The sequence below is a fragment of the Strigops habroptila genome, chromosome 9, assembly GCF_004027225.2.
Source record: "Strigops habroptila isolate Jane chromosome 9, bStrHab1.2.pri, whole genome shotgun sequence".
Classification (NCBI taxonomy): Eukaryota; Metazoa; Chordata; class Aves; order Psittaciformes; family Psittacidae; genus Strigops; species Strigops habroptila.
Genome location: NC_044285.2, coordinates 29,099,582 through 29,123,741, shown reverse-complemented (window position 1 = coordinate 29,123,741; position 24,160 = coordinate 29,099,582). Strand labels below are relative to the sequence as shown.

The following is a 24,160-nucleotide window of genomic DNA, read 5'->3' as shown; positions in this document are numbered from 1 at the left end:
GAAAAGCTTGCGTGGGTCGCAGTGTTCGCATACTTCTTGGTTCAAAAAAGGATAAGAAAATAACACGTGAAGTTCAAATTAATGAAACTCCTTTCTGGGGAACATGGCTGGCTGGACAGGAGGGCAGAAGCCTCAAGTGGTACAGACTATGCCATAAGGGAACCTAACTTTAGCAGGGTGTGTACCAACCAGGAAGCTAAAACTCAAACTGCTGACAAAATCAGGATGTGTAGATATTTATATATTTATTTATGTATTTCTATTTACATTTACCTGTTTGACTGGGAGGACAGTGGCAGGAGGGATTTCTTGTCCTTTATATGATGCAAGTACAGACACCTGTACGCTAAGATGATCCTTGGTAGTAATCTCTTTCTTCTGCTTTGGGAAACTAGGATAACAGATACTACTTTTCAAAGCAGCAATCTTGTTTTAGGAGACAGCAAAACATTTTGAGCAGGGACTGGATGAGGCAGCATCATACAGTCCAGGAGAGACAGATCTTGTGTTCTGGGAAGCTCTGTGTTAAGAAGCACACAGCAATATGAGATAAAAAATGGATGGCTTGGCTGACATGGTCTGTGTGGGGAGGGCTAGTCTGGAACAGTGTGAAAAATAATTATGAAAGGAGCATCTGAGGAGCACTTTTCACTTTCTTATACAGTGCTTGCCATGCCTGAGTGTGTTCTGTAAAACCTTAGCACATGGAAGTCAAGGAAAACCAACCTTCCCTTCCCAGCCATAGGGCACTAAAACTGAGAAGTAGAAGCGGCAGCTGTGTGTGTTCATGTTCGAGGAAGGAAACTTGCATTATAGTGAAGCAACTGTGGTCATGGGTAACACCAAGTTGTTACACATCAAGTTGCAGTCCCAACCAGCATGCTGTTGTGCATGGAGGGGTTGGTGATCCTCTGTCACCCACCCACTGTGGATGCAGACAGGCTTGGCCACCTGCTTGTAACAGGAGAGTCTGTCCATATCCGAGTGATGCTGCCACTGCCGTGCCCATGCCCTTATCTTGAAGCAGAGCAGCAAGTTTTCATTGAAACATCCTTTTTCTTGGCAGTGGAAATGATAAATAGAGTTCTTCAAGGAAAATCCTAAGATTTTCTATGCTAAGATTATCTATGCTGTTCCCCATTTCCTTCTAGATTTATCTCCAGTAAACACTGTTTTAATCAATACCTGATGGAGCTGAGGGCCTTTCTCACTTACGAGTCCATTAAGCACACTTGCACTGGTGTACTATGTCTGGTGTACCTGGCAGAACCCCACTGAGAAATGGCTCTTTGGGAAAGGATAGTGAGGCAAGGATGGGGCGGGCACCTGACTATGGAGGACGCTTGTGCAGTCCTTGGGCTGAACAACCACTGCACGACCTGGCAAATCGGGAAAGAGTAATCCCGGTGTCCCATCCCAGCTGAAATATTAACCTGTCTCCAAAAGGAAAAGGAAAGGGTTGTAAAAAAATCTCAGCAGAATTTACATTCTAGTTGCTTGTTACTAACATGCTTTCCAAAGAGTGGTGGGAAGTTCTGACCAGGCAGAGATACAGTAAGTATGTATCTTACGAAAGACTGAGATACAGTAAGAGCTGCCCTGGGTACACCAGCAAGAACAACTGACGAAAGAGCCAAGGGCTGCTGTGCTGGCAGGGGGCTACAGCAGGTACAAGGCTAAGGCCGGGATCCTGCAACATGGGACCCTAAGTTTTGAACAAGCAACAGGGACCTTGGACAACTCCTCACGCTGCCTGTGTGTGAAGTAACACCCAGAGAGAATTGCAGACCATGGTTGAAACTTCCTGGCAAAAAATAGGGGAGAAGCTAGGGCCATGGCTCTAGAATAGAATTGTTGGTTTCAGTAATAGTGTCTTTTTTTTAACAAAAGTGTAAGTAATAGAATGAATCTACAAATCAGAATAGAAGTAACATTAAAGGAAGAAGCCATAGATAAGTATTAGAAGATGCTCAGACCTGTCTGATAACCACCCTTAACAGCTGTAATCTAGTGAGTCCAAGTTAATCCTGCACGATACATGATCTTAAGGTGCTAACACCTTTCTCTTAAGGGAAGAAATGATGGTGTCTATGCATAAACATACCAACTGCTGGTTTAAGCTAAAATGTAAACTTTGTTTATTATAGAGAAGATAGAGGGAGATGGGAAAACAGAGGTGTGGAGAGGGAGGTATGTATTGCATGCTCCTATGAAGGAAAATATTCCAGCTCTGTGAACAAAGATAACGACAAAGTGAAAGCTTTTGTTAATCTTTTTTATAAACAGAGGAACTGAGTATCCCAAAAGCTTCTGGACTCTTACCAACTTAATGCCATTTCATCCTCCAGGACTTTCGCACAGACTCCCAACTGAGCTTTCATATCACCACCTACGAAATCTGTGTTCCCTCACTGCATAATGTGGAGGCTGGCTCCTAGTAAGCTCCCACCATTTGTAGGCAATGCCAAAATGCCCAAAGCGAGCCTGGCCCTTTACTGTCAGTGGTGGTCAATCCTATTCCCACAAGCTTTCATTCCATGGTATGTTGAATATGGATTAGTAAATAAACCTTATCTTCCTTCTTTCTCAGGCTGACAGCTCTGCAAACAGGTGCCAGGCTAAGCTTAGCATGTCAGTTACTTTTGAGCCAGCCTAATGAGACACCCTGGAGAGCATTAAAGCTCTCCTTTCTAGACAACTCAGTAAGCAGGTTTGGGAAGTATTAGCACACACAGGAACACACAAAACAAATGTACAAGAAACACCGTAGTGGTTTTGCAATTCTTGCGTTTAATTATTTCAGCATGTGGATTTTTCCTGCTACTCGGCCTTCCCCTTTCCATTGTAATATTTTTTTATTTTTTTTTTTAGGAAACTTGCATAAACAAACACTTTTCCTAGACCAGTACATAAACCAGACACAGATGCACAAGTTTGTATTTGCAGTTTTCTTAAGCCTTGGTTTCTTAACTTCATAAGAGAGAAAGTGCATTAAAAAACTATTACGCAATCAGATCAAATATCTGATGGTGAGATACACTGAGATCAGAGGACTGTGCAATGGAAGAACATGACAGTAATCCATAACAGGAACTACACTTCAGTCTAACCTGTTCAGGAAGTCAGAGTTATAGAAGATCAGCCTCTCAAAGAATGTAGTTGTCTGCACCGTGCTGTTGAAACAGCACAGAAGAAAAGTCTGCTTTTTACTGTTTCACTCTTGGCAGAATTGAGACCTTTGGGAAGAAATAAAAAACTCCCAAAACAACAAAACCAAACCTGAACCCAAGACAGATATGCAATTCACTCATTTCTCTCCCTTTAGCTCACGAAAACTTGAGACTATTCAGCCCTTTGTCTCAAGAAGTAAGCAAAAGACAGACTAGAAAAGGCTAGAATAAGACATACTTGACAAAAGGCAATTTAAAAGAGACAAACATGAGGGGGCATGAGGTAAAGAACAGTTACAGAAGCACAGGAATAAAATGACACTGTAAAAGCATTACACATATACATACACTCAGTAGCAAGATTCTCCTCTGCACCTCAAAAGATTTGACAACAAAGCACAAATCCAATTAAGGCCAGCACAGGTCTCATGCATTAACTACTAAGCTTCAGAATATCAAATTACCTTGGGTTCTTGAATATAAAAGAACTCAAAACTTACTAGTTCAGAAACTTTGGAGAGAACAAAGCCTGTAGATAGCCTGAACTCCTAAAATTGAAATAAATTTCAAGTAATTGTGCTGGTAGGAAATATCACATGATATTATACAACAGGTTTTTTACCTGTCTCCAGGCTTTTCTAGCCCCATCAGTTTGGTATCACTACAGATTTCAGGTTTGTGTGGGCTAGTGGTAGACTGCTACAAACCTGGTATCAGTGAAGGAGAACTTGCTATTCCGCTGACACCAGGGGCTGATGTCTGTATTACAGCTGCTCGAAGAAGTTAGGAACACGGTAGAGAAAGAAATTTTGGGGAAAGATGTTTTTGATTAAGCAGACACTAGTTTTTGTAATTTGCTGTTGAAGGACTCAAATGCAGCTAGTTAATTTAGCTTTAAGGTTCCACAAGCAAAAAAGGTCCACTGCTCATGTAGGGTCAGGTAAAAAAGCAGCTACTGCAAGCAGAAGAGAAACCTTAACGTAATGACCTATGTCAATGCAAGTTACCCCATGACTCCTTTTTTTTTTTTGTTATCCTCCCCCCCTCCCCCATTTTAAAGGGAAGCTGCTGGACTTGACTAGATGTGAATCAGTTCTACTCAAAATTTCTGAGGACACATGACCTGTGAGCTAGGCGCAACTTACCCTACAAGAACTGCCATGCAATGTGCATGAGAAATCAGCGTTATGCAGGGTGGCGAGCACTTCCTACCACAACACGTACAATCCGTGGCAATGGATGTGTGTTAGCATGTTACAAAGTAATATTCCACCATTAAAATGTAATTTTCCATAGGAAAAATGTTCCCTGTACCTAGGAGCAAATCTAGGAGTACGAAAGTGGTCTAAGCAGATGCAAACAACTATAGCCACAAACTATCAAAAAAAAGAAATCTCAAATTAAAAACAAAATTTAAAAAAAAAAAATCTTAATTCCAAACAGTAGACAAGCCACCTATTGAAACAGGCTCTCAGGAAGAGTAAAACCCACGTTTAAAATATTACACACGTTACTATTCAGCTAATAAAATAAAACCAATCAAACAAAAAAACCCCCCAAAAAAACCCCGGCCAAATTTTACAAACAGGATACAAACAGATTTCCCCTTGCAATAAGGATATTGGATAAAAACTTATGGAATATGTTGTGGTATGTTTATAAGGAGGTTTTTCTTCTCCCCCCGCCCAGCGCCTTCACTCCCACCCGCTCTCGCTTTGAGCTTGTTTTCAGTTTTTCCAGATGTGCTCTTTGCTGGAAAAGAACTTTCTTTTGTCCATACAGAATATGACACCCAGGAAGCTGGCGAGGAGAGAGGTCAAACTTCTTGCTGATCCACTTCATTGTCTGTTTCTCATCGCTAAGCCAGTTACAGATGCGATGTGAGTTCAAGAAGTTTCTATCTCAGAGGCCTCTTCTATGAAGTTAGCAACAGGACTGAGGAGCAAGAGTGGAAACAGTTTATACTCTCCATTCCCGTCTTCCGAGAGGAGAGGTGGATCACCCATTCCCAGACCATCCAGAGGCTCAGCCTGGCTTGCTGGAGCTGCTAGCGGCAAGACAGTTCCACTACCTGACGGAGGATGAAGAGCAGGTTTCTCCTCCAGGGGAGGCAGTAGTAGGTCTTTTGGGTCCTCTATCTTCCCTGCAGCTTCACCTGAAGGTAGTTCTTCGAATAACGAAAGCAGAGGATTGGCCCTGTACTGTATCAGCTGCATATCTGAGGGAAAACAAACAGTTTAGACTCCAGGCTTCTGTGTCATGTAAGTGACAAGGAAAGACAAGGAAAACTGGAGAGGCTGCTGCAAAGCTTGGTTCACTAGAGAAAACCATACAGCTGAACTCTGACAGACTACATCCACAGCTGCAAGAGTGGAGCTAAGGCTCCAGAGTCTGTTAAGATCAATATCTGAAGCGAACTCCAAGCCCCCTACTGTATATGGCATGCAATGGCAGCACCGAAATAGCAAAATGAGTGCATTCCTGGGGGTCGTAGCCCATACAGGACATACTTCCACAAGGATGTTTGCAGTTCTGCTCCCCACCTTGACACTCTGTCACATATAAGAAAAAGGAAATGGTAAACACCAACATAGGGCATAGGATGGGGCCTCTTAAGATTGAGGCACAGCTTCATCAAGATCAGTGAAACATCCTAGTCCTCACAAAAGTTTTAAGCCCAGACCAAAGAGGAGACAAAGTACATTCCAGGCTACAAAAATTCCATTTCAATACACAGTTTCGGAAGAGTTTGGAGCTGACACAGCTCTCAGCATTCCTTCCTGCCCACCTTTGCTTCCTGCTGTTTCTCTCTCACTTGATCCCAGGTCTTCAGTGCTCTCTGCCAAGTTTGCAATCTGAACAAAACAGACAGAGAGTAAGAGAGAACACTTGAAAATAACAAAACCAAAATCCAAGTCTTCGCTGACTGGTTAACAAAATTAAAGGTGAAAGGAGGAGGGAAGAGAAATGGAACACTTGACCAATGAGTCCATTGTTGACATGAAGGCCAGCAAACAGGAGCTCTCAGAAGAGGGCATGGTCAAATACAGACAAACTTAACTTACTAAAGCCAAACAAGTTTCTGACTAGCAAATATTTATTATAACTTCCAAACCAGAAGCTTTATTATTGTCTGTCTTGATGAAATAACGCTGTTAAACATGATTTCATCAATATAATTAAATCTTGCAAGCACTGCTTGAACACAGCTGCATTTTACCTCAGTTGTAGTCTAAACTCTTATGACTGGGAAGTCCTAAGATTAAATATTATTATTATTAGATTAAATATTATTTCAGGACTACAAAATAAATGACACTTGCAAGGGTTTTTTTCAACGTGAGTCAATTTTAGGAACTGGACCAAGAGAAGTAAATTTACACTGAACTTTTGTATGTCCTCTGAGGAAATTTCATACAGCCATGCTCAGAATAAATACAGTATATTGCATTATATTTTTCATTTAGTACTTTTCATTCAGTCTTCAGGCAGACTGAAGACACAATCTCATCTGAACTATAACCCCAGATCTAGTTATTTCTTGGCTAAAAGACACCATGGGAATCCCTGAGGCTAGGAAAAGTAAGCCAAGAAACTGCTCCCAACACACTTTGATCAAAAAAAGAGAAGATTTTCTAGCCTTCTCATTCTAAACAGAAGGTATAGAAGTAATAGACAAGAATAAAAAAATCCTCAATATAGGCATCTAATTCGACACACACCAGTTTGTTTCCCTCTTCCTTACGTTCCCAGGTGTATTCAGAAAGCAAAGAACATGTTATTCAAAGCAAAGCAGCAGTTTAAATCAGCCCACTGACTGTATTACTGCAGCTAGGAACATAACATTTGAAATTATCTTGAGAACCCACTGAAATTCATATATGCCAACTGAATTCATATATGTAACTGAAAACATTAAGTCAGCATGACAAGATAAAATGGCAGTTTCATGCCGTGCTATTAATCCAGTCCCTATCCTCAAACTGCATCAGGGCAAATTTAGCTCTCAACATCATATTAATCCTCCCCATCACAGAAGCAAATCTTACTCTTACATTTTCCATACCAGGGGAAGTTTCCATCAAGTTCATATCCAGGGCTGGCAGCTCAGGATTAAGCGTCTGAAAATAAAACCAGACCATATATCATATAATAAGGCCCTTAAAACAAAATTTCAGAGAGGTCCTGAAATGAAAGCAGGATAAAGAGCACACCACTCCATCTGCTGAAGCACAGGGAAGGTGGCTCCTCCACAGGCTCACAGCAATATCCTTTTACCCTGTGGTGGTAAACTTAAGGTTACAGGAGAAGAGAAAGACACCCTGTTTCCCAGTGATTCCAGGTGTATGGCTGATTCTCATTCCATATCATAATGCATAACCACATAATTAGGATGTGATGGTAAGTGACAAAGGCTTGAGAAGAAGTGTGGCCAATTTTTTTCAATCCCCCCCGTGAGTTCTGTGTAACAGAAATGCTGTATGAACTGAAAAAGGCTCTCAATGTTACCTTATACAATGTTAAGACTCCTAGAACGCCTATGTCTCATTCTATCCACAACCATTTGCTTTTCAGAATTGTCCTCCCTCTTGCCCATTACTACATGGAGAAACAGTAAAATTTCATGATGCATCCTTGTAAGTATTTTTCAGAAATCATAAAAAGTGCAAAGACACTCACATCGCTGAAAGCTTCAGAACCAAAGTTATACTGCTTCCCAGATAACATTGCTTGAAGCTCTTCAAGGCTGGCGTCGATGCAATTAAGAAAATCCTGAATTTCTTCTCTAAAAAGACAAAATCATATAGTACTGTAAGAAACAGTTGGCAGTTAGGACCTTCTTGTGCACCACAGGCAGGTTGCTCACATTCCAGAATAGCTTATTGCCAAATTAATGAAACCACATTCCTGTATCACTTTTCACGGTTCAACTCTTTGAAGGACAGGTACAAGGAAGACTATCTGAACTTCAAGTACAATAACAGCTATCATGTCAAAAAGTGAACTCCTCCTTCTATACCTACTTCCTCCTCCATTTTAATATCTTTTTAATGTTCTTGGATCCCCGCCTATAGACCAACATCTGTTTAAAATAAGGTCCGATGGCTTTCACCCGGGGACAATAAATGATAAGCAAAGAGCTGGAAATAATCTGGATCTGAAGGAATACTACCTATTTTCCTATTCTGAAACATCAGATTGTTGCCAAATTGTATGCATTTGCAAGGACAGGGCAGGATTTAAGGGACAATGAATGAAGTGGAAAGGGAGCTGCATGCACAGCACCGGTTCTGAACTCCTCGCTGGCGGCAAGCTACCTCCTGCACTGGAATACTCAGCTACCAGCAGCAGACATGGGCTGCTGCATGTGAAACCGCAGCCTGCATGATTTTGACCCCAGGGGCGAATCTGATCTGACAATGCAAGAGGGAAATGAACCTTTGCAAAAAATGAGGGGTAAAGAAAGTGAAACATCAGACTATCACCAATACAAATCCATATCCAGTTCTCAGAAACAAAGCAGCACACAGTGCTCTCCTAAAATCACTATTCTTGATCCACTGTTTGGCAGCACTTGGCAGTACCAGTAGTTGGCAGTATGAGGGCTGGTGTGACAGGCTGACAGAAGTCAGATACACTCATTATCAGTGTCATGACAGACGAACTTGCCCTGCTTTTAGTGTGCAGCGCTAACACTTGTCTTTTTAAAGACCTACTAACACAAAGGAGCAAACAATTCAGTTCAACGACATATAAAGGGCTAAATCGCTATGTTCTGCTGAACACATCCTCTGGAACTTTGACAAGATCCCACAAGATGGTAACAGCGTAACAGTTTCCAGAAACAAGTTAATACCTGTCCAGCAAAGGATCGTTTTGGTTTCCAGAGTTATTCTCATTCAAGATGGAGTCAATCACTGACACGGGGTCTTCTGGAGTATTAGGTTGTGCAGTATGGAGTTCCACAGCAACATTTCCTATTTCATTGGGTTTGTTGACATCATTTATATGAACTGGTGGGATAGGTTCTGCAGCCAAATTTAACACATTTGGCTGCGATACTTGACAAATAGGTAAGCCAGGATCCACAGCTGCCTGTGTCTCTCTAAAATATGAACACACAGGAGAAATCATCAACTGGATCTCAGTTTGTTTATTAGTAACTTATATACATTTTTGATTCTTTATTAGTAATCAATATATGCATTCAGGTCCCTATTCAGTCGAACAGTTAGTATGTACTTTTTTGTAGAATAGACAGAAAAGCATCAGAAAATTAAACTTTAAGTGCAATCAGCTCGATAGGCCTTCAGGCACTCCTCAAGAGACATGAGCTCTTAAAAATCTTTGCTCACCATGACCAATGCTACATGCTGTAAAAAAGACAGCCTACCAACAGGCCTGTCATGCACAAATGGAGTAAAAATTCAGAGAGGCTGTTTCCCAGAATTCATATGGATCACTTACACAAACATAACTACCTAGTAACAACCTAGGCATAAATGCTTCCACATCCTTTAAACGTACCTGGCTCTGCCACTTGTGTGTGCCACAGCAGGGAGACCACTGGTGGCATTTTCCAGGGTATCAGTGATATCTCGAATGATGAGACCTGTACCATTTCCATCCTCATCATCTGCATTATGTTCAGAAAAAGCCATCTGCAGGATACAGCAAAGAGAATGAGTAGAATGAATAAAATCAAAAGGTCTTTAAGGTTGGGGTTTTTTTTTTTTCTTTCTTTCTTTTTGCACCTTCTCTATCCTGCTCAGATTTCACCTTTTACTGGTTGTACTGACTTCCATAATAGCAATGCTTTAAAGCTGCCCATTTCAAAATGGACTGCATTTGATTGTAAGACTAGGGTATTACGAGTTACAAGGAAGACTTCAAGACCACCGTGTATCATCCTGTCCAACTCATTGTCTCTTTCCCTGGGAAGACTTACTGCTTGGCCACTCTCAACAGGTATGCGAACATACTGACGACTGTATTTGGAAGGTGAAGCACCTGCAGCATCTGTTAGAGACCTGAGACAAAACATGGCTTTAGTATGTAGTCCCACAGTAAAAAGCTGTAGCAATGCCAAATATGTGCAGTAATGGTAAGAACAATCATTTTTCCACTTCTAAGAAAACTGGCCTTTGGAATTGTTTTTTACTAAGTGTACTGCAGCCAGGCTACACTCTACACATGCTTTTTGTTGTGACATTTTGAAAGAGTTACTATTTTTCATAACTGTGTCCTTCAAAATTTAAGATATATAGTCTCTTCCCATCCATTTTTTTTAGTGATAAAGAAGTAGAAATCTTAATTTCATGCTTTATGCAAGTTTGAATATACAAATGATAAAAATATTCTTCATACACTTTAAGAAAAGTATCTTGCTCCTAGAAGCTGATTTATCCCTTTAAATCACATCTGACACTGATTTGTGAACTATCCAGTAATTACCTTTTTCTTTTGACCCCAACAATATAATTTCCTCGCATCAAACTTAGTATAAATTGAAGAATCTAAAAAGGAAAAACATAACAAAAACCAAGCGGTCAGCACAGCAATCCTAACATTAACTTAATAATTCAGATTTTACTACAAAATTATGTAGTTATGTGATTGAAATTAGTAGGTAAATTAAAAATCCATTTGTGTTTGTGTCTTAAAAACCAAAATGATAGTTACCAATGGCATTGAAAAAATATCCCACTTGGACAGTTTTTGGCTTTTTTTTCCTAAATGTAATATAACACCACAAATCACTAGAGGATTCCAGACCAGAAAGAGCTGAGGGATAAAACAGATAAAATTTGCTCCACTGCAGAAGCTCCTATACTTTCTGGGTTCCAAGATGACTTCTTCAATGGGCTAAGTTTGTCTTGGCCCAAGATCTTTCACAGACCCCATTCCACATGCCTGTAACCTCTTGTCTTAGGCTTTTGTTACCATGCGCTGCCTCCAGCTCAAGTTTACCCCAGGTCAGCTTGATTTACTGATTTCTCTCCAAATGAAAATCACTGAGATTTCAAACACAATTAAATCCTTTTTACTACAACTTTTCCTTAATGTTCTGCTTGTGGTTCTTTGCTGTGCTACTTCTGGGACACTCAGGAACTGTGAACATTTTCTTTATGCTGTATTAATATAGCCTGTTCAGCTCTGTGTCATTTGTCATTCTACATAAGCAAAGAATGCCATGAAGTATCACAGAGGCAGGAATAAGGATGGTAGCACTGAAGATGCTGCAATGGTACCTTAGACAGCAGCTTCTGTTGTTGACTGTGCTTCTGCCTTAGAACTGCCACTTCTTTCCACAGGGCCTTATTTTCTCTGCAATGCAGAATAAATCAGAAGACAGAGGATGAACAGAGTTTACTTTATATGCTCTAGTTTTACAGCTTTCAAACTTTCACAGTACCTTGCAGGACCAATGGCAACATTCCCTCCGTGGATAACTAACAATCAGTTAATCCGATCCACTAGTGTGTTAAATTAGCTCAATTTTCCATCAGGCAGGACCAAACTCTCTCTAGTAAGGACATTCTCAACCTCTTCTGCTCCATCAATAATCTTGATCTGCAGTATTCCTTCAAAGCCTTAAAACCTTAGAATAAAACTTAGTATTTGGAAACAGGCTGAATATAACAGAAACCGCCTGAGAACAGTTTCAAAGTTTGTCTTTGAGGGGTTTTGTTTGTTTGGTTGGTTGTTTTAAAGGAACAGAGGGAGTGAAGGTATCTCCTGAACTTTAGTTGACACCTGCTTGCATATCAATGACCTGAATGAATTACGAGTGCCTATACAAAAAGAATCTGATGAGGACGTGCAAAGTCCACTTCCAATTAGAAAGAAAACCAAAGACTAATTCTCCCTCACCTCATCTAATCCTGGGTTTTTTTGTTTAGAAAAGTAAATGCTTTGATCATCCTAAAAAACTACTACAGGTGATGGCAACCAAAATGAAATGTCAAGACAGTCAAAAAACTCCCAGTCTTCATCTCTGGTCTGTAACTGAAGTATAAAATGAAACAAGGCACAGAATGCTGTGTGGGGTGGAATGGGGATTCTTAGCAAAAAAATAGCTTCACCCGTTTCCAGTTCAAATGAAATCCACATTTAGAGTCAAGCAGCATCAGATCTAAGCAACACTCAATATGTAAGTGCTTCTGAAACAGACGAGTCTACCTCTTCATGTTAGCCAGTCTGACATCCATGTTGTTCTGCTGCTCTCTCATTTCTTGGACTTCAGAGAGTACTTTGTGCAAATCCTCCGCACAGACCTTGAGATCCTCAGTTCTTACTGCAGATACCTAAAACAGGACCAGGTTACACATGCTTTACTACAAACAGTGCTTTGCATACTCCCTTCTACAGGAACAGTGTAGGTAGTCTGTAAACTCCATTAAAAGATTAGGTAATCCTTAATTCTTATGCATCACAAACCACAGCAATTGCTATAGACGACAGTCATTAGGACAGTCTACACTGTACAAAAAAACTAAGTTGTCAATTAAAACATGAGATTAGCACTTCGTACGTGTAGACAGGGGATTCACCATTGTCATTCACAGTAAAAACCTACCACTGACTGAAAATGGCCTTCCCTAGGGTGTTTGCTCTGACAGGTCTGGTGACAGCTTGCCCTCTAGTGTCAAAAAGTAAGGCACCAGCCAAAACCAAAACAGAATTCAGAGTAAGAACAAGATGATCCTTTTAGGTGCAGGTAAATTTGCCAGCACAGGAGTAAAAAATTTCCATGAAGTTACTGGCAGAAGGAAAAGGTGTCTAAATAGATGCATCCTATGCATTTTGAAAATTCATTCCAGACCACCAGATTTGCAGATTTCCATATTGGTGTTTGCTTTATTACCTCTCTGCTCAGTGACATTCCAAAATTACAGAGACTTGTCTCCAGAAAGTCAGATTCCACAGCAGAATCCATGAATGCCACCTCTTCAAACGATGGTAGAAGAGTCACCAGAAAGCAAAAAGCTCACCCCACACTTCAGACTCTAAGTTCTCCAATTCCTTCAGCAGCTCTCTCTGTGGTGGTGGCACCGATGGCTAACACACAATACAGGATTTTGAAAAAGAGAGGTCTGGTGCATCACACATCTGAATGACATGTCCAGGTTTTATGGTCATTTTAAAAATAATTTAGCCAAATGCTGACTATAACTGAACCAAATGGAGTTGCACCAGATAACCACCAGATGTCCCTTCCTGCCTACGGTATGCTATGATATTTTTTATTATTCCACTGAATTCCAAGAGAGGGGTACGTGTGTGAAAGCATCTGGGACTGGCCTGCTAAAGTGCTAGATAACTTCCATGCAGATTGGTTCACAGACTTCTTTTTTTCAAAGGAAGATGGGATAGTCAGAAATTGACCTATGGTAGTATAAAATATCCCATCACTTCATGATGAAATGGAATGTAATTGCTATGTAGTTACTCCACAGAAATAGCTAACTACATTCTTAACATAATCCTTGTTACAGGATTATGTTAGACTGAATAGCCTGACAGTCCTCTCCATCTACATTTTTAGATGCTTCACTATTCTTGCGGGTAATACATTATGCTAAGGTATGTTGAGCTGTATCCCAAATGAAATTCATGGCTGCCTGACTTCTCTTTAGCATACCACCTCTCCATGGAGAACACACCCAAAAGATGCAGACAGATGGAAATGTCAAATGCAGTCAGCCTGCCCCCATAAAATGGCCAAACTGAAACATTCTGCCCAACTAAAACATCCTGCCCAAGTGTAAGGAATTGCTCTCTTCAGAGTCCCGAACTAGATATAAGAGTGTCAACATTGAAGCACTCCAGCAGAACTAACAGTAAAAGGGAGCAAATAAAGGAAGTCCTGCATTCAAACTTGCATTGCTGTTAGAAGCTTGAAATCCAGTTTATAGCAAGTACTGAAATATGGCTGCATTCCAGACAGTAAAAGAACAAGAAAATTAATGGATGTTTTGCAAAAAATCACTGACATTTCCTGTTCAACAAAGAATATGTTTCACCAACCTATTCAATAGTTTCATGTGAATGTCCTTGGCAGTAACTAGAGCTTTTGTCTTTCCATCTAGAACACTCCACCCAGTGCAACACCCTTGCGATACATGGTGCCATACAGATCATCATCAACTGACAGCCCCAACACACCAGCGAGCAAGGTGTGCAAGCCAAGACAAGTTAGTGATTACAGCATCTGGGAAGAGCACAGGCCTGAGTCAGAGAAGCAACTGTACAACTATATTTAATCCATTGTGATTCTGAGCAGAGACAGCTCAGTGGAGAATCAATCAAAACACAATTGTGACTCTCAAGCCTATCCTCTGCTTTTATTAACTTGGGCAATGTAGCTACCACATTATGACATTCTAAACAAAAGATTCTGCAGTTCAAATGTCAACGTGATGTATCATGATACTCTCTTTCTCTGGCAGGGAGGATATTATGGGCTCTAAAGTGCCAACAGAGGATAAATATCTGCGCAGGAACAGGTCAGACAAGGCCTGAATGTACAAGAGAAAACTGGAAAGTGCTAATAAAGGTGTAGCTTAGTGGCAACATAGTTTTGGAGGAATAATGCAAGTTAAGCAAACTCACCCAAATGAACTGATTACTGATGCCCTTGCTAATTTTCAATAAGAAGCACCAAATAGAGTTGTATTTTCTTTTCCTTCTTTCACTTTGTGACTCTTTCCAGCTCTGCTATGATGGCAGAATTGAAGACCATGCTAAGCTGTAACTGGGTATACAAATTCTATGTGAAAAAGGGACTCTAGCTTGACAGCTATGAAGATGTGGCACTACTCCAGAGCACTGCCAAACAGCAGGGTGTGTTTTGTCTAAGAGCTGGCATAAGGAGGGCAAGCCAAGCGTTAGCCTGGCATTCAGGAGGGAGTTACAAAGTCTTGCATCATGATGCACAACCTTGGTTCCCATGGAATTTGTTGACTGGAAAGTATTTGAAGCCCCCAGACATGCTCTTGAACAGCTACTTTTCATAACAAAGTGAAGTAAATACATGCTTAGACTGTACCTTGCGCTTGATGTTTTCCAGTAAATGTGCCTTCCCTTGCTTGAAGAAAGGGTGCTGGAACTCAATGACTGAGCTTTTGTCTGCTGTAATCATACCATTCTCCAGGGCAATCACCTTCCTGAAACCATCTGTGGATACATGTTATCAAAGGCATTTCTTTCAGTGCAAAGCTGTTACAGCATATAGCTGAAGAAAACCCCAAGGCTACTGAAACACCTAAAGCCCTACAGTCAGTGGGAGCAGAAACTACAGAAACCAGCCAAAGCAGCTTTTCTTTGGTGCTCAATGATTTGACTGCTCCGATCTTCACAGCTAGAGAACACGTCCACAATACCATCAAATGACCTCACAGGTTGTATGAACGGCATGCATGGCAGAGGCCAGCTAGTGTCTGCAAGCAAGACAGGGATGTCCAAGTAACCACATAAGTGAGTTAAAAACCAGAGTTATTCAGACATCTTGAATAAAATCTTGTCCCAGTGTGAGCAGTGGAACAGTGCACCTTGCTTTTCATGCTTACATCCCAAATGACTACACATCAAAACAAATGCTGTCATGTACCACCAGGGTCTACAGAATAAAGTAAGGAGGAGAAGTCAGTACTCAGCCTATGCAACACACGCACAGAGAGTACTTTCTCCATATCAGACTGCCTGCATGAAATAAGACATTGCCAGCTATATTCCATCACCACAACCACAGGGTAGACACAAAATACAGTTGACAGACCAGTTTGTATCTCTTCTTGTTCAAGATTTTAACATAGTTAATGTATTTCAGTTTCACTGCACCCCAACAGCACTACCATTAGAAAACTTTACCTGAAGCTAGAATAGGTCCAGCAGGTAAAGGAGGCTGCCATCACATTGCATGTATTCATAGGAATATTTGCATTTTAGCATTTACCCTTGCTGCAAGGCAACTGTCAACTGCTTGTTTGCGTTATCCTTTGACACTTAAGTGATGAAGTCTTAACACTTGACACAAACAGCAGCATCCACCTTGTGTCAAGAGGCTAAAGGTACGCTTTCTTCTCATGCCGGCCAAAATCTAAACAGGCATCAGTTAGCGAGACCATGCAAACCTGCTGGGCAAGGACAGAGAGTTCCTGCCCCTTATTCCGCATGGAACATCTAAGTAAGATGGCCATCTTCTATGCAGTCTGTACCTTCACTCAGCCCATAAGCTATTTGCTGCAAACAATTATTTCTGCTGTGTGGCAGCCCTGTACATTGTACTGTATCTTTGAATCACCTCCTCCCTCCATCTCTTTGCCTGTACAAGTTGTACACGTGTTATAGGATGCTACATGATGCTCAGAAGTAGAGCACAGAAAACACAATGAGAAACTCAGTCCAGCTTGATCCATCAGCGTCACTAATCTTGTTTCAACACAGCAATGCAGGCAACAGCATGATTTAGGCAATTTTTTTTCATATACTAGATGTATGGATATAGATACAGCCTCTGTTCCTCTAGGTATGTATAAGTTTGCTGTTACCATTAACACTATCACCGAAGCCCAGAAAATTCTACCCAAGCTTTAAGTACCACCACATGAAACAGTATTTTTACGGTCAATGCTCAAAACACAGAAAGCAAAGACTAAGCCAAGCTCTACTGTTCTTTTTTCTTTGTTCTTTTTTCTTTGTTCTTCAAAGCAAACTTAAGACCAGAATTCAGGTTTTCAGGGACCTGCCAGGTCAATTGGTTTGTCTAAAGAATTTCAAATCAACACCACGTAGCAATGAACTCAGCAGAAAGAAAACATAAGAACAGCTGATGCTTACACATGTTAAGTTGTCGTATGAAGCTGGAAATATTGTTGTGTTTGAAGTACTTGGGGAGTAGCTCCTTGGCAAACCTCTGCTCATCCAGAATGCAGAAATTCTCACCATTCTAGGAAATAAGCAGAAGTAACAGAGAACAGGCACAATTTTTCTGTGGTGGTGTTTGTAAATCAAGACCATAAAACAACAGGGACGGCAGGGCAAAGCAAAACAGTCTGTGTGAGCACCTCTGGGTACGTGGGACTGTACTAAAAAGTTTGGATCCGAAAAGACAGTTACATGGAATATTTCTACTAATTGGGCATTTTTAAAGCCCTGAAGTTTTGTCTTAGGCCATAGAAAAATTGTTCTAAAACCCCGTGTATTTCTCACTCTCTGTCCACGGGAAACAAAACTACTACTCCAGCACAATGGAAGTCATGCCACTAGAGGGCTTTTATCTCCCTCGGTCACTTTGCCCAGCTCCTGGCATGATTCTTCCATTGTAAGGACTATGTCACCACTAAAAATAACCAGGGAGCGTTGCCGAGCTACTGAAAGTTCAGACCACACAGCCCAGCGGTGAGGAAGGGTAACTGCGACACAAGCAGCTTCAGATTTAGCCTATTCTCAAGTTCAAACTTCCTGAAACCTGGCAGGTCTTTTGAGTCAGTTTTATGCTGGTCACAAAGAGAACAAAAATGTTTCTTTTCATCTTTGCCTGAATCTCTGGGGAAAAACAAGTGGAGAAAACCCAAGGGATGTAGAAGTGACGGGACAGAAATAACGCCGTGCCCGTGCCAGCTCTCAGCCGTGCGGCGCCCGAAGGCGCCCGCACCACGGCGGCCCAACCTTCCCAATGGCAGGAAGGGAAAATTACAAGTTAATTACTCCTTAAAGCGCGTTTTCCACGGAATGTCACCGCTCTGCGCTGGGGACGGGCCATTTGGGCTGTTGGCACCGGCACCCGCTCCCCCCGTGGCGTCTCCACAGGCAGAGCCCGCCCCCCGCCGCGGGGTCGGGTCCGGCCCCGCAACCTCCGCACCCGCCGGTTCCGCCCGCCACAACAGGGCCCTCCCCGCTGAAGCGCAAGCCCACACCGTCACCCCCCCCGCCGCTGCCAGGAGCCGGCGGAGGGGGGTCCCGACCCGCCAGCTCCCTAGGGACCTTGAGCCCTCCCCAGCCACCGCTCATGCCCCGCCCGGCCCCGCCTCCGGCCCGGTCTCGCTCCCCGCGGCGGGGCCGCCGCCGCCGCCCCGCCCGCAGAGCCCCACAACGCCGGCCCAGCGCTTCCCCCCCACCCGCCCCGGGACACCCAGCACCCTCCCCGGGGCGCCTCTCCACTCCTAGCCCCACTCCGCCACCCGCTTCGTGCCGCCCCAGCCCCACCGCTCCCCTCTCCTCTCCGCCCCGCGGGCGGCGGTGGCCGGGCCGGGCCAGGGCCCCGCGGGCCGCCCTCACCCTGCTCCAGCCGATGACGTCGTCGCTCTGCGGGTCTTCTACCAGCGCCCAGAGCTTGGCCAGGAAGCCGGGCACCGGAGCGAAGCCGGGCGCCGGGGCAGCGCCCGGGCCGCCGGGCAGCGCCGACCCTTCCCGCATCCTCAGGCCGGGCCGCGCACTCGTGCAGCGGGCCGGGGAGGGTGGAGCGGCCAACGGCGGCCGTGACGTTGCGAGGGGCGTTACCCGCGGCTCAAGGGAGCTCGCTGATTGGTGCGCTCCTCCAAGCTCCGCCCCCTCGCCCAGCGGCTGAGAGCGTGACTCTTGTTGTGCTCCCGGGGGAGCGCGGCGCGGCCACGTGACCCCGCGGGCGCCTTTAAAGGGCCCTGCCCCGCCCGAAGCGTCCCCAGGGAGGGATCGCTGGTGGGGCCGCAGCCCGGCCCGGTCTGCCCCGCCCGGCAGGTACGTGCCGCCGCCCGGGCCCTCGCGTCCCCGGGGCTCGCTGCACCGAGGGGGCTAAGCCCCCTTCACCCGGCCGAGACAGACTGCGGGGCTGGGTGGGACGCGTGCGCGCCGTCGGGGAGCGGCGGTCTGGTGGGATACTGCAGTCCGTGTGCGCCGGTGGAGAGATGCCGCGCTGCCTGCAGGTGGGACCAGGGCAAAGCCCGCAGGTGCATAGCGCACTGGCCCGGCCCCCGTCGAGTCCGTGCGGAGAACGGGGTGTGGAGGGACGGGCGGGGCCCAGGCGGAGGCGAGGCGGCGCCTGCTCACGGTATGGACTTTGCCCGCTCTGCCGTCGGTGCATCCTTACTCCGCGAGGTCCCGCCGCCGGGGCTGCCTCCGGCTGCAGCCGCCAGCAGAGCCCGTGTCCGCCCGCGCAGCACGTAAGGGATAGAACTCCTTTGCTCCTTCTCTCGTGTCAGGGAAGAAGCTAGCATTCAGGCTCTTTACCTAGGCTAGTGGAAGTTGGTTGGCTACTAGGTAGACCGAAGTCTAATTGTCTGTTAATTTATAATTCCTGTTGGAGAATTGGCAAGGGGAAGTCTTGAGCGTAAGGATTCTGTTATAAAGTATCAAGTTTCAAGGATGAATGTGATACGAAGATGGGTTTGGGTTTTTTCTTTATCTTTAAGGCATATATTTCAAAGAAAAACTAAGTTGGTTTGGGTTTTTTTGGGGGGTATTTTTGTTTGTTTGGGGTTTTTTTTGTTATTTTTAAAAATTTAAGATTGTTGGTTTCTTTTACCTTGCACTAATAGACTAACTAAATGGTGACTAGTTACTGTAGAGAGAGGGTGAGAACAGAATTGCTTTAGCCTGCTGAATCTTCACTAAGTGATGCTGCTTTGCTGTTTCCTAAAATTGCACCAGAGGTACACGTGCAATGTCCTGATCAAACTCCAGCCTGGGGTCCACACAAGCTATTTGTAAAGCCTCAATAAGGCTGCCCCTTAATTTTTTCCGATGCTGGAGCATTGGAAATTTAGTCACAAGTCATTTAAATTGCTGCGACTTCTTGTCAAGTCTGTTTTATCTGTTATGTATCCTGATGCTGCTGTGTGCAGCTTTGATGTGGTGATAGGGATTCTGACATGTAGGAAACTGGGCTGATATGGGGGGATTTGTCTCAGCAGGTTTTGCAACCAGCTTTAAGAGTTGCTGTTTTGCACTTGGTTTACAGTCTCAGCTCTGCCTTTTCTAGGATTTGTCACTGCTTGCAAATATCACTAATATAAGAGAACATAAAGATTAGCCTGCACTGGCTCCCTGGACTCAGTGGCTCCCTTGAGGCTGGCCACCCCATGTGCTGGGCATGCTTTCTCTAGAAAGCTGCTCCTGTGTACTTTGGCCTGCGGTGACAAGAAGGCCACTTCTTCATCAGTGAGAACAGTCCCCTGGCCCTTCCCAGCAGGGTGTGTGTGCTGACAGGATGGGAGGCTTCAGGCTGGTGCTGCCAGCTCTGTCTTTCCTCATTGCTGTCACCACTGCCCTTTGCTAGTACGGTGAGACAGCGTGGGTGCAGCTTTCCAGCCGCCTTGCTTTGAAGCCTCTTTACTGGCACAGTGAGCAGGTCAGCGCAGGTACCTCACCTCCTCGTGGGCAGCAGAGATTTCTGGAGCAGCAGCAGCAGGGATTGAGATTGGTGACGTTAGTGCCATCATCCCTGCTCTGCTCGGGCTGTGGGGAAGGGGCTGTTCCATGCCTGAGTTCCTTCAGGTGTGTGACCTGAAGGGCTTGCTGATGGAGCTGCTGGAGCAGAAACATGGATCAAAACCATTTTGGATTTTAGCCCCCTTCTGGGAAAGGAAGTTTTGTTTTTTTTTCTGAATTCAGAGTTGCTTTCTCTCAATTTGTCAATTTAATAACAGTTTGGAATCAGTTTTACTTGATTATTGTTAGCTTCTGAGGGTAGTACAGCATGTTTGGAATTCCAAAATAAATGTTTGGAAGGTACCTACTCCATTGTCGTGTACTGGAGTTGAATCCTGTGTATTGGGTATCGAATGTGGGAAGAAATTTCACAGCTTCTCTGGGAAAGCTGTTCTAGTGTGATGTTGTGCTAGCCGAAAGTTTACAGAATATCCAGCTTTGCTGCGAATAAACCTGATATATTTATGGTGCTATTACCGAAGATGGAGGAGAATAAATATTGACAACCTCTTCAGAAAAAAGTCTTTCTCTGGCATGGTGTTATGTCGCCATCCCCCTCTTCTTGAAGTTAAGGAAAACTGATTCCTTTAAACTTCCTTGCAAGGTCACATTTTTCTAATTCTTTTGCTTTCTGTTTCTCTCTGCTGAGTGTTTTCCAAGTTGCTGTTGTGTCTCAAGAGCTGGATGCCTGTTTTAGATGGCAGTTTGATTATCGGTTACATCCAGCTTTGTTAATTATATCACTGGATGAGATATTTCTTGTGGGTTATTTAGTTTGTCATCCATTTTAACCCTAAGCTATTTTCTTATCCTTTGGTGTAATTCTGCTGCTCCATGTTGCATCAGTTTCTCCTTCAGACAAGTAGTTCTTTACTCTTGTGTTCACAGAATTGTATTTTGACTGTTTCAGATAATTTCTGCAACTTGCCCTGGATCTCTCTTCAGAGTATTCCTGGTGCTTATTCACACCAAGCTTGGTGTTGATTATAAGTTTTATGAGTAAGGTCCTTACTTTGTGATCTAAATCACAGGGAAAATATTTGATGGATCTAGACTAAGCTAAGAGCCTTGGGCAGCCCATTGTGGGGATGCAGTCCCTGGATTACAGAAAATGTGTCTTTAAGAGCAGTCTTTAAAGAAGTTACAATTTAAAATTACTTCATAGTGACTAGCTCATACTTCAAGTGGCTTAGTAGAATACAGAGATCTTGGCAACAGTTTAAAATACAAAGATACTTGTTCAGGATTATTTCCTTTTGTATGTGGTCCTGTAAGATTGGAGGCATTAGAGGCAGTGAAAAACCAGTCACTTGAAATTCCAGTGTGTGTGGCACTTTCTGCTCAGGACCCTGCTGCGCTGATATGACAGCTACTCAGTGTATGGGATTTACAGGTGCTAACATAGCTCTTGCTGTGAATCTGTTCACCTCATCTCCTGCTGTGTGAAAGCTTATTGAATTAGTATTCTGTCAACACTATGGAACAAAACATTTGGAAGAGACAAAGGTTAAATTGTTATGAGAAGCATGTTTGGTATTGGGGACTGACTAGCATGGCATAATCTCCATCCACCTTGAATAATGATCCCAACAGGATTTCTACCAGACTTCTTCATGCCTTCACAAAATGTCTGGTACCTTCAAACCATGTTGTCATATTCTACTACCTTTGCTTTTCTTTTCTCCCAAATAGGTGTAAGCTCCAAAAGCGCGTTCACTTCAGGCTATGATGGGATTGTTTTGGTTGTTGCTGCTTTACATCCACATGCTGTTACCTGCATTTGCTGGAGGTGTCACCCGAGTCTATTACCTGGGGATCCATGAGGTGAACTGGAACTATGCTCCAACAGGGAAGAACGTGCTTGCTAACCAAAGCATCACACATAACCCGTATGTTTACTTCTATAAGAATTTAGTCTGGTACTGGCTTGAAATAGTAATTCTGTGAGTAATTTTATGCAAGTATTCTGGGGCATCTAAGCAAGCAAGAGACACTATCTGATGTCTGATCTTTATGAGCTTAATGTTTAACTTATTTTATCATAGAAACATAGAAGTTGTATCAGTAGGAATATGAATGGTCAGTTTAATGGAGCATCCACTGCCTGTACCCCACTGGGGAGTACAAACACTTTATAATAGAACCCATTGTGCAGTACTCTGCCCTGGGGTTTCATTTTCCTTAGTTCCAGCTGGTGATCAGCTTGTATATCCTGAGGCATGGTGACTTTTCACCTTTATGTAAATGACTTCACAGAACTGGTTTGTTTTGGTTTGAATGGAATTTCAAGTGTTAGACTTAATGGACCTTCCTGCATGTAATTTTAAAGGTTGTTTGAAAAATGTTACTGGTTTTGTTGCAAAAGTAAATCTGGAAACTGCAATAATTACTTTGAGTCACTACAAAAACAGGTTTTGGTTTCTGTTTTCAAAATATTAAACTTTTTTCTTTGTTTTCTTTTTTTGCATAGCTTTCCACATCTTTTTAAAGGCATTTGTGCTTCCCTTCACCCTATTTTCTATGGCAAATAACCTGTATTTCTTGACCTGCTCTCAGTCATTTACACACCCCCCCCAATAAATAACACTCAGGTTTATACTTGTCTTTCGTAAATAGCACAGCAGGAATAGGAGGAGTTCACAGAAAAATATCAAGGTCTGTTAGTTTAGTGTGGAAAAGTCTCTGAAGACACTGAATAGACTTAAAATAGTTAACAGGGTTAATTCACAATTAATAAAGATGTTATCACTGACTCCTGCAATGGTAATGAATGTAGTGGGTTTTGTTTGCTTTCTTTCATAATATATGGAGAGAAGACAATGAAATTCAAGGCCATTAAACTTAGCAATTTAAAAACTGTTCTGTCACTGCAAACAATTAGCTAATGGGACTTATTTATACAATGATTGTAGAAAACAAAGTGATGTTGATATAAATGATATCAATATGAATGCTTGAAGAGTTGTTTTGTTTGATTTTGTTGGGAAGAAATGGTCTCTAGAACAAAGAATGAATTATCTGTAAACTCTTTGCTAGTGGCCGCAGGGATGAATTATCTGTAAACTCTTTGCTAGTGGCTGCAGGGATGACTACAAAGGGATGAAATTTAGATTGTACAACTAAAGCCCAGCCCTTCACAATTTTCAATGACATTTTCAATGTTATTTTCAGTGACAAGGTCAATTCATGTTTTAGTCTCAACTGTTCATCTTCGAGAGATAAACATTAGCTCGCCTGTATTTCAGGGCTACTTATATTACGGCAGGGTGACTGATACTACATGGGAAATGAGGGGAATAACCTCAGCTCTCATGTAGCTCTCCCACTAATACCTGGACTGTGATTCATCGCTTATCTACTAAGAATTAGCCATAAAGTGCAAATGTACTCAGGAGTTGAACTTTAGTACCTGTATGAGGTTTTAACTCAGGAAGCTGCTTACGTGTCGTGTACATACCTGCCTGACTCGTCTGCCATTCTGTCTGCCAAAACAAGTAATTTGGAATCTGTTACATAGAAAATCATCTTTTAGACTGAATTTTGGTCAGAGAGCTCAGGAGATTTCTCCCACCCTCAAGTGA

The 24,160-nt window shown here is 43.0% G+C and overlaps 2 protein-coding genes across 6 annotated transcripts in view; one reads left to right on the top strand and one right to left on the bottom strand.

Annotated features, from left to right (window-relative positions):
- Positions 1–4,363: 4,363 nt before the first annotated feature.
- LOC115612705 (heat shock factor protein 3) lies at positions 4,364–18,639 on the bottom strand. Its single transcript, XM_030497316.1, has 13 exons — positions 18,453–18,639; positions 17,013–17,121; positions 15,223–15,350; positions 12,354–12,478; positions 11,423–11,498; positions 10,626–10,687; positions 10,120–10,201; positions 9,699–9,832; positions 9,028–9,276; positions 7,851–7,956; positions 7,226–7,291; positions 5,959–6,025; positions 4,364–5,388 (listed from the first exon to the last, which is right to left on the bottom strand). The coding sequence occupies exons 1-13, from the start codon at positions 18,588–18,590 to the stop codon at positions 5,057–5,059; spliced, it is 1,674 nt and encodes a 557-aa protein (XP_030353176.1). The 5' UTR covers positions 18,591–18,639; the 3' UTR covers positions 4,364–5,056.
- Positions 18,640–18,802: 163 nt separating this feature from the next.
- Positions 18,803–24,160, top strand: part of HEPH (hephaestin) — a 30,400-nt gene continuing 25,042 nt past the window's right edge. For 2 of the 5 annotated variants that reach the window (XR_003993122.1, XM_030497311.1), the window contains exons 1-2: positions 18,803–18,890; positions 22,272–22,468. Coding sequence is in view for 4 of the 5 variants with exons in the window: in XM_030497311.1 (XP_030353171.1) it covers positions 22,305–22,468 (164 nt within the window). In the remaining variant the exon portion in view is untranslated. Of the gene's footprint in view, positions 18,891–19,057; positions 19,076–19,234; positions 19,313–21,127; positions 22,469–24,160 lie in introns of those variants that run through there. The other 3 variants (XM_030497315.2, XM_030497314.2, XM_030497312.2) reach the window with 3 other exon arrangements.

What these genes read in the sequence shown, in the direction of transcription:
- LOC115612705 (XM_030497316.1), bottom strand. Translation starts at nt 18,590, where the DNA reads ATGCGGGAAGGGTCGGCGCTGCCCGGCGGCCCGGGCGCTGCCCCGGCG. An exon ending in CATACGACAACTTAACATGT is followed by an intron (nt 15,351 to 17,012) that starts GTAAGCATCAGC and finishes ATGTATCCACAG; the next exon opens with ATGGTTTCAGGAAGGTGATT. An exon ending in TGGAAAACATCAAGCGCAAG is followed by an intron (nt 12,479 to 15,222) that starts GTACAGTCTAAG and finishes GTCCTGTTTTAG; the next exon opens with GTATCTGCAGTAAGAACTGA.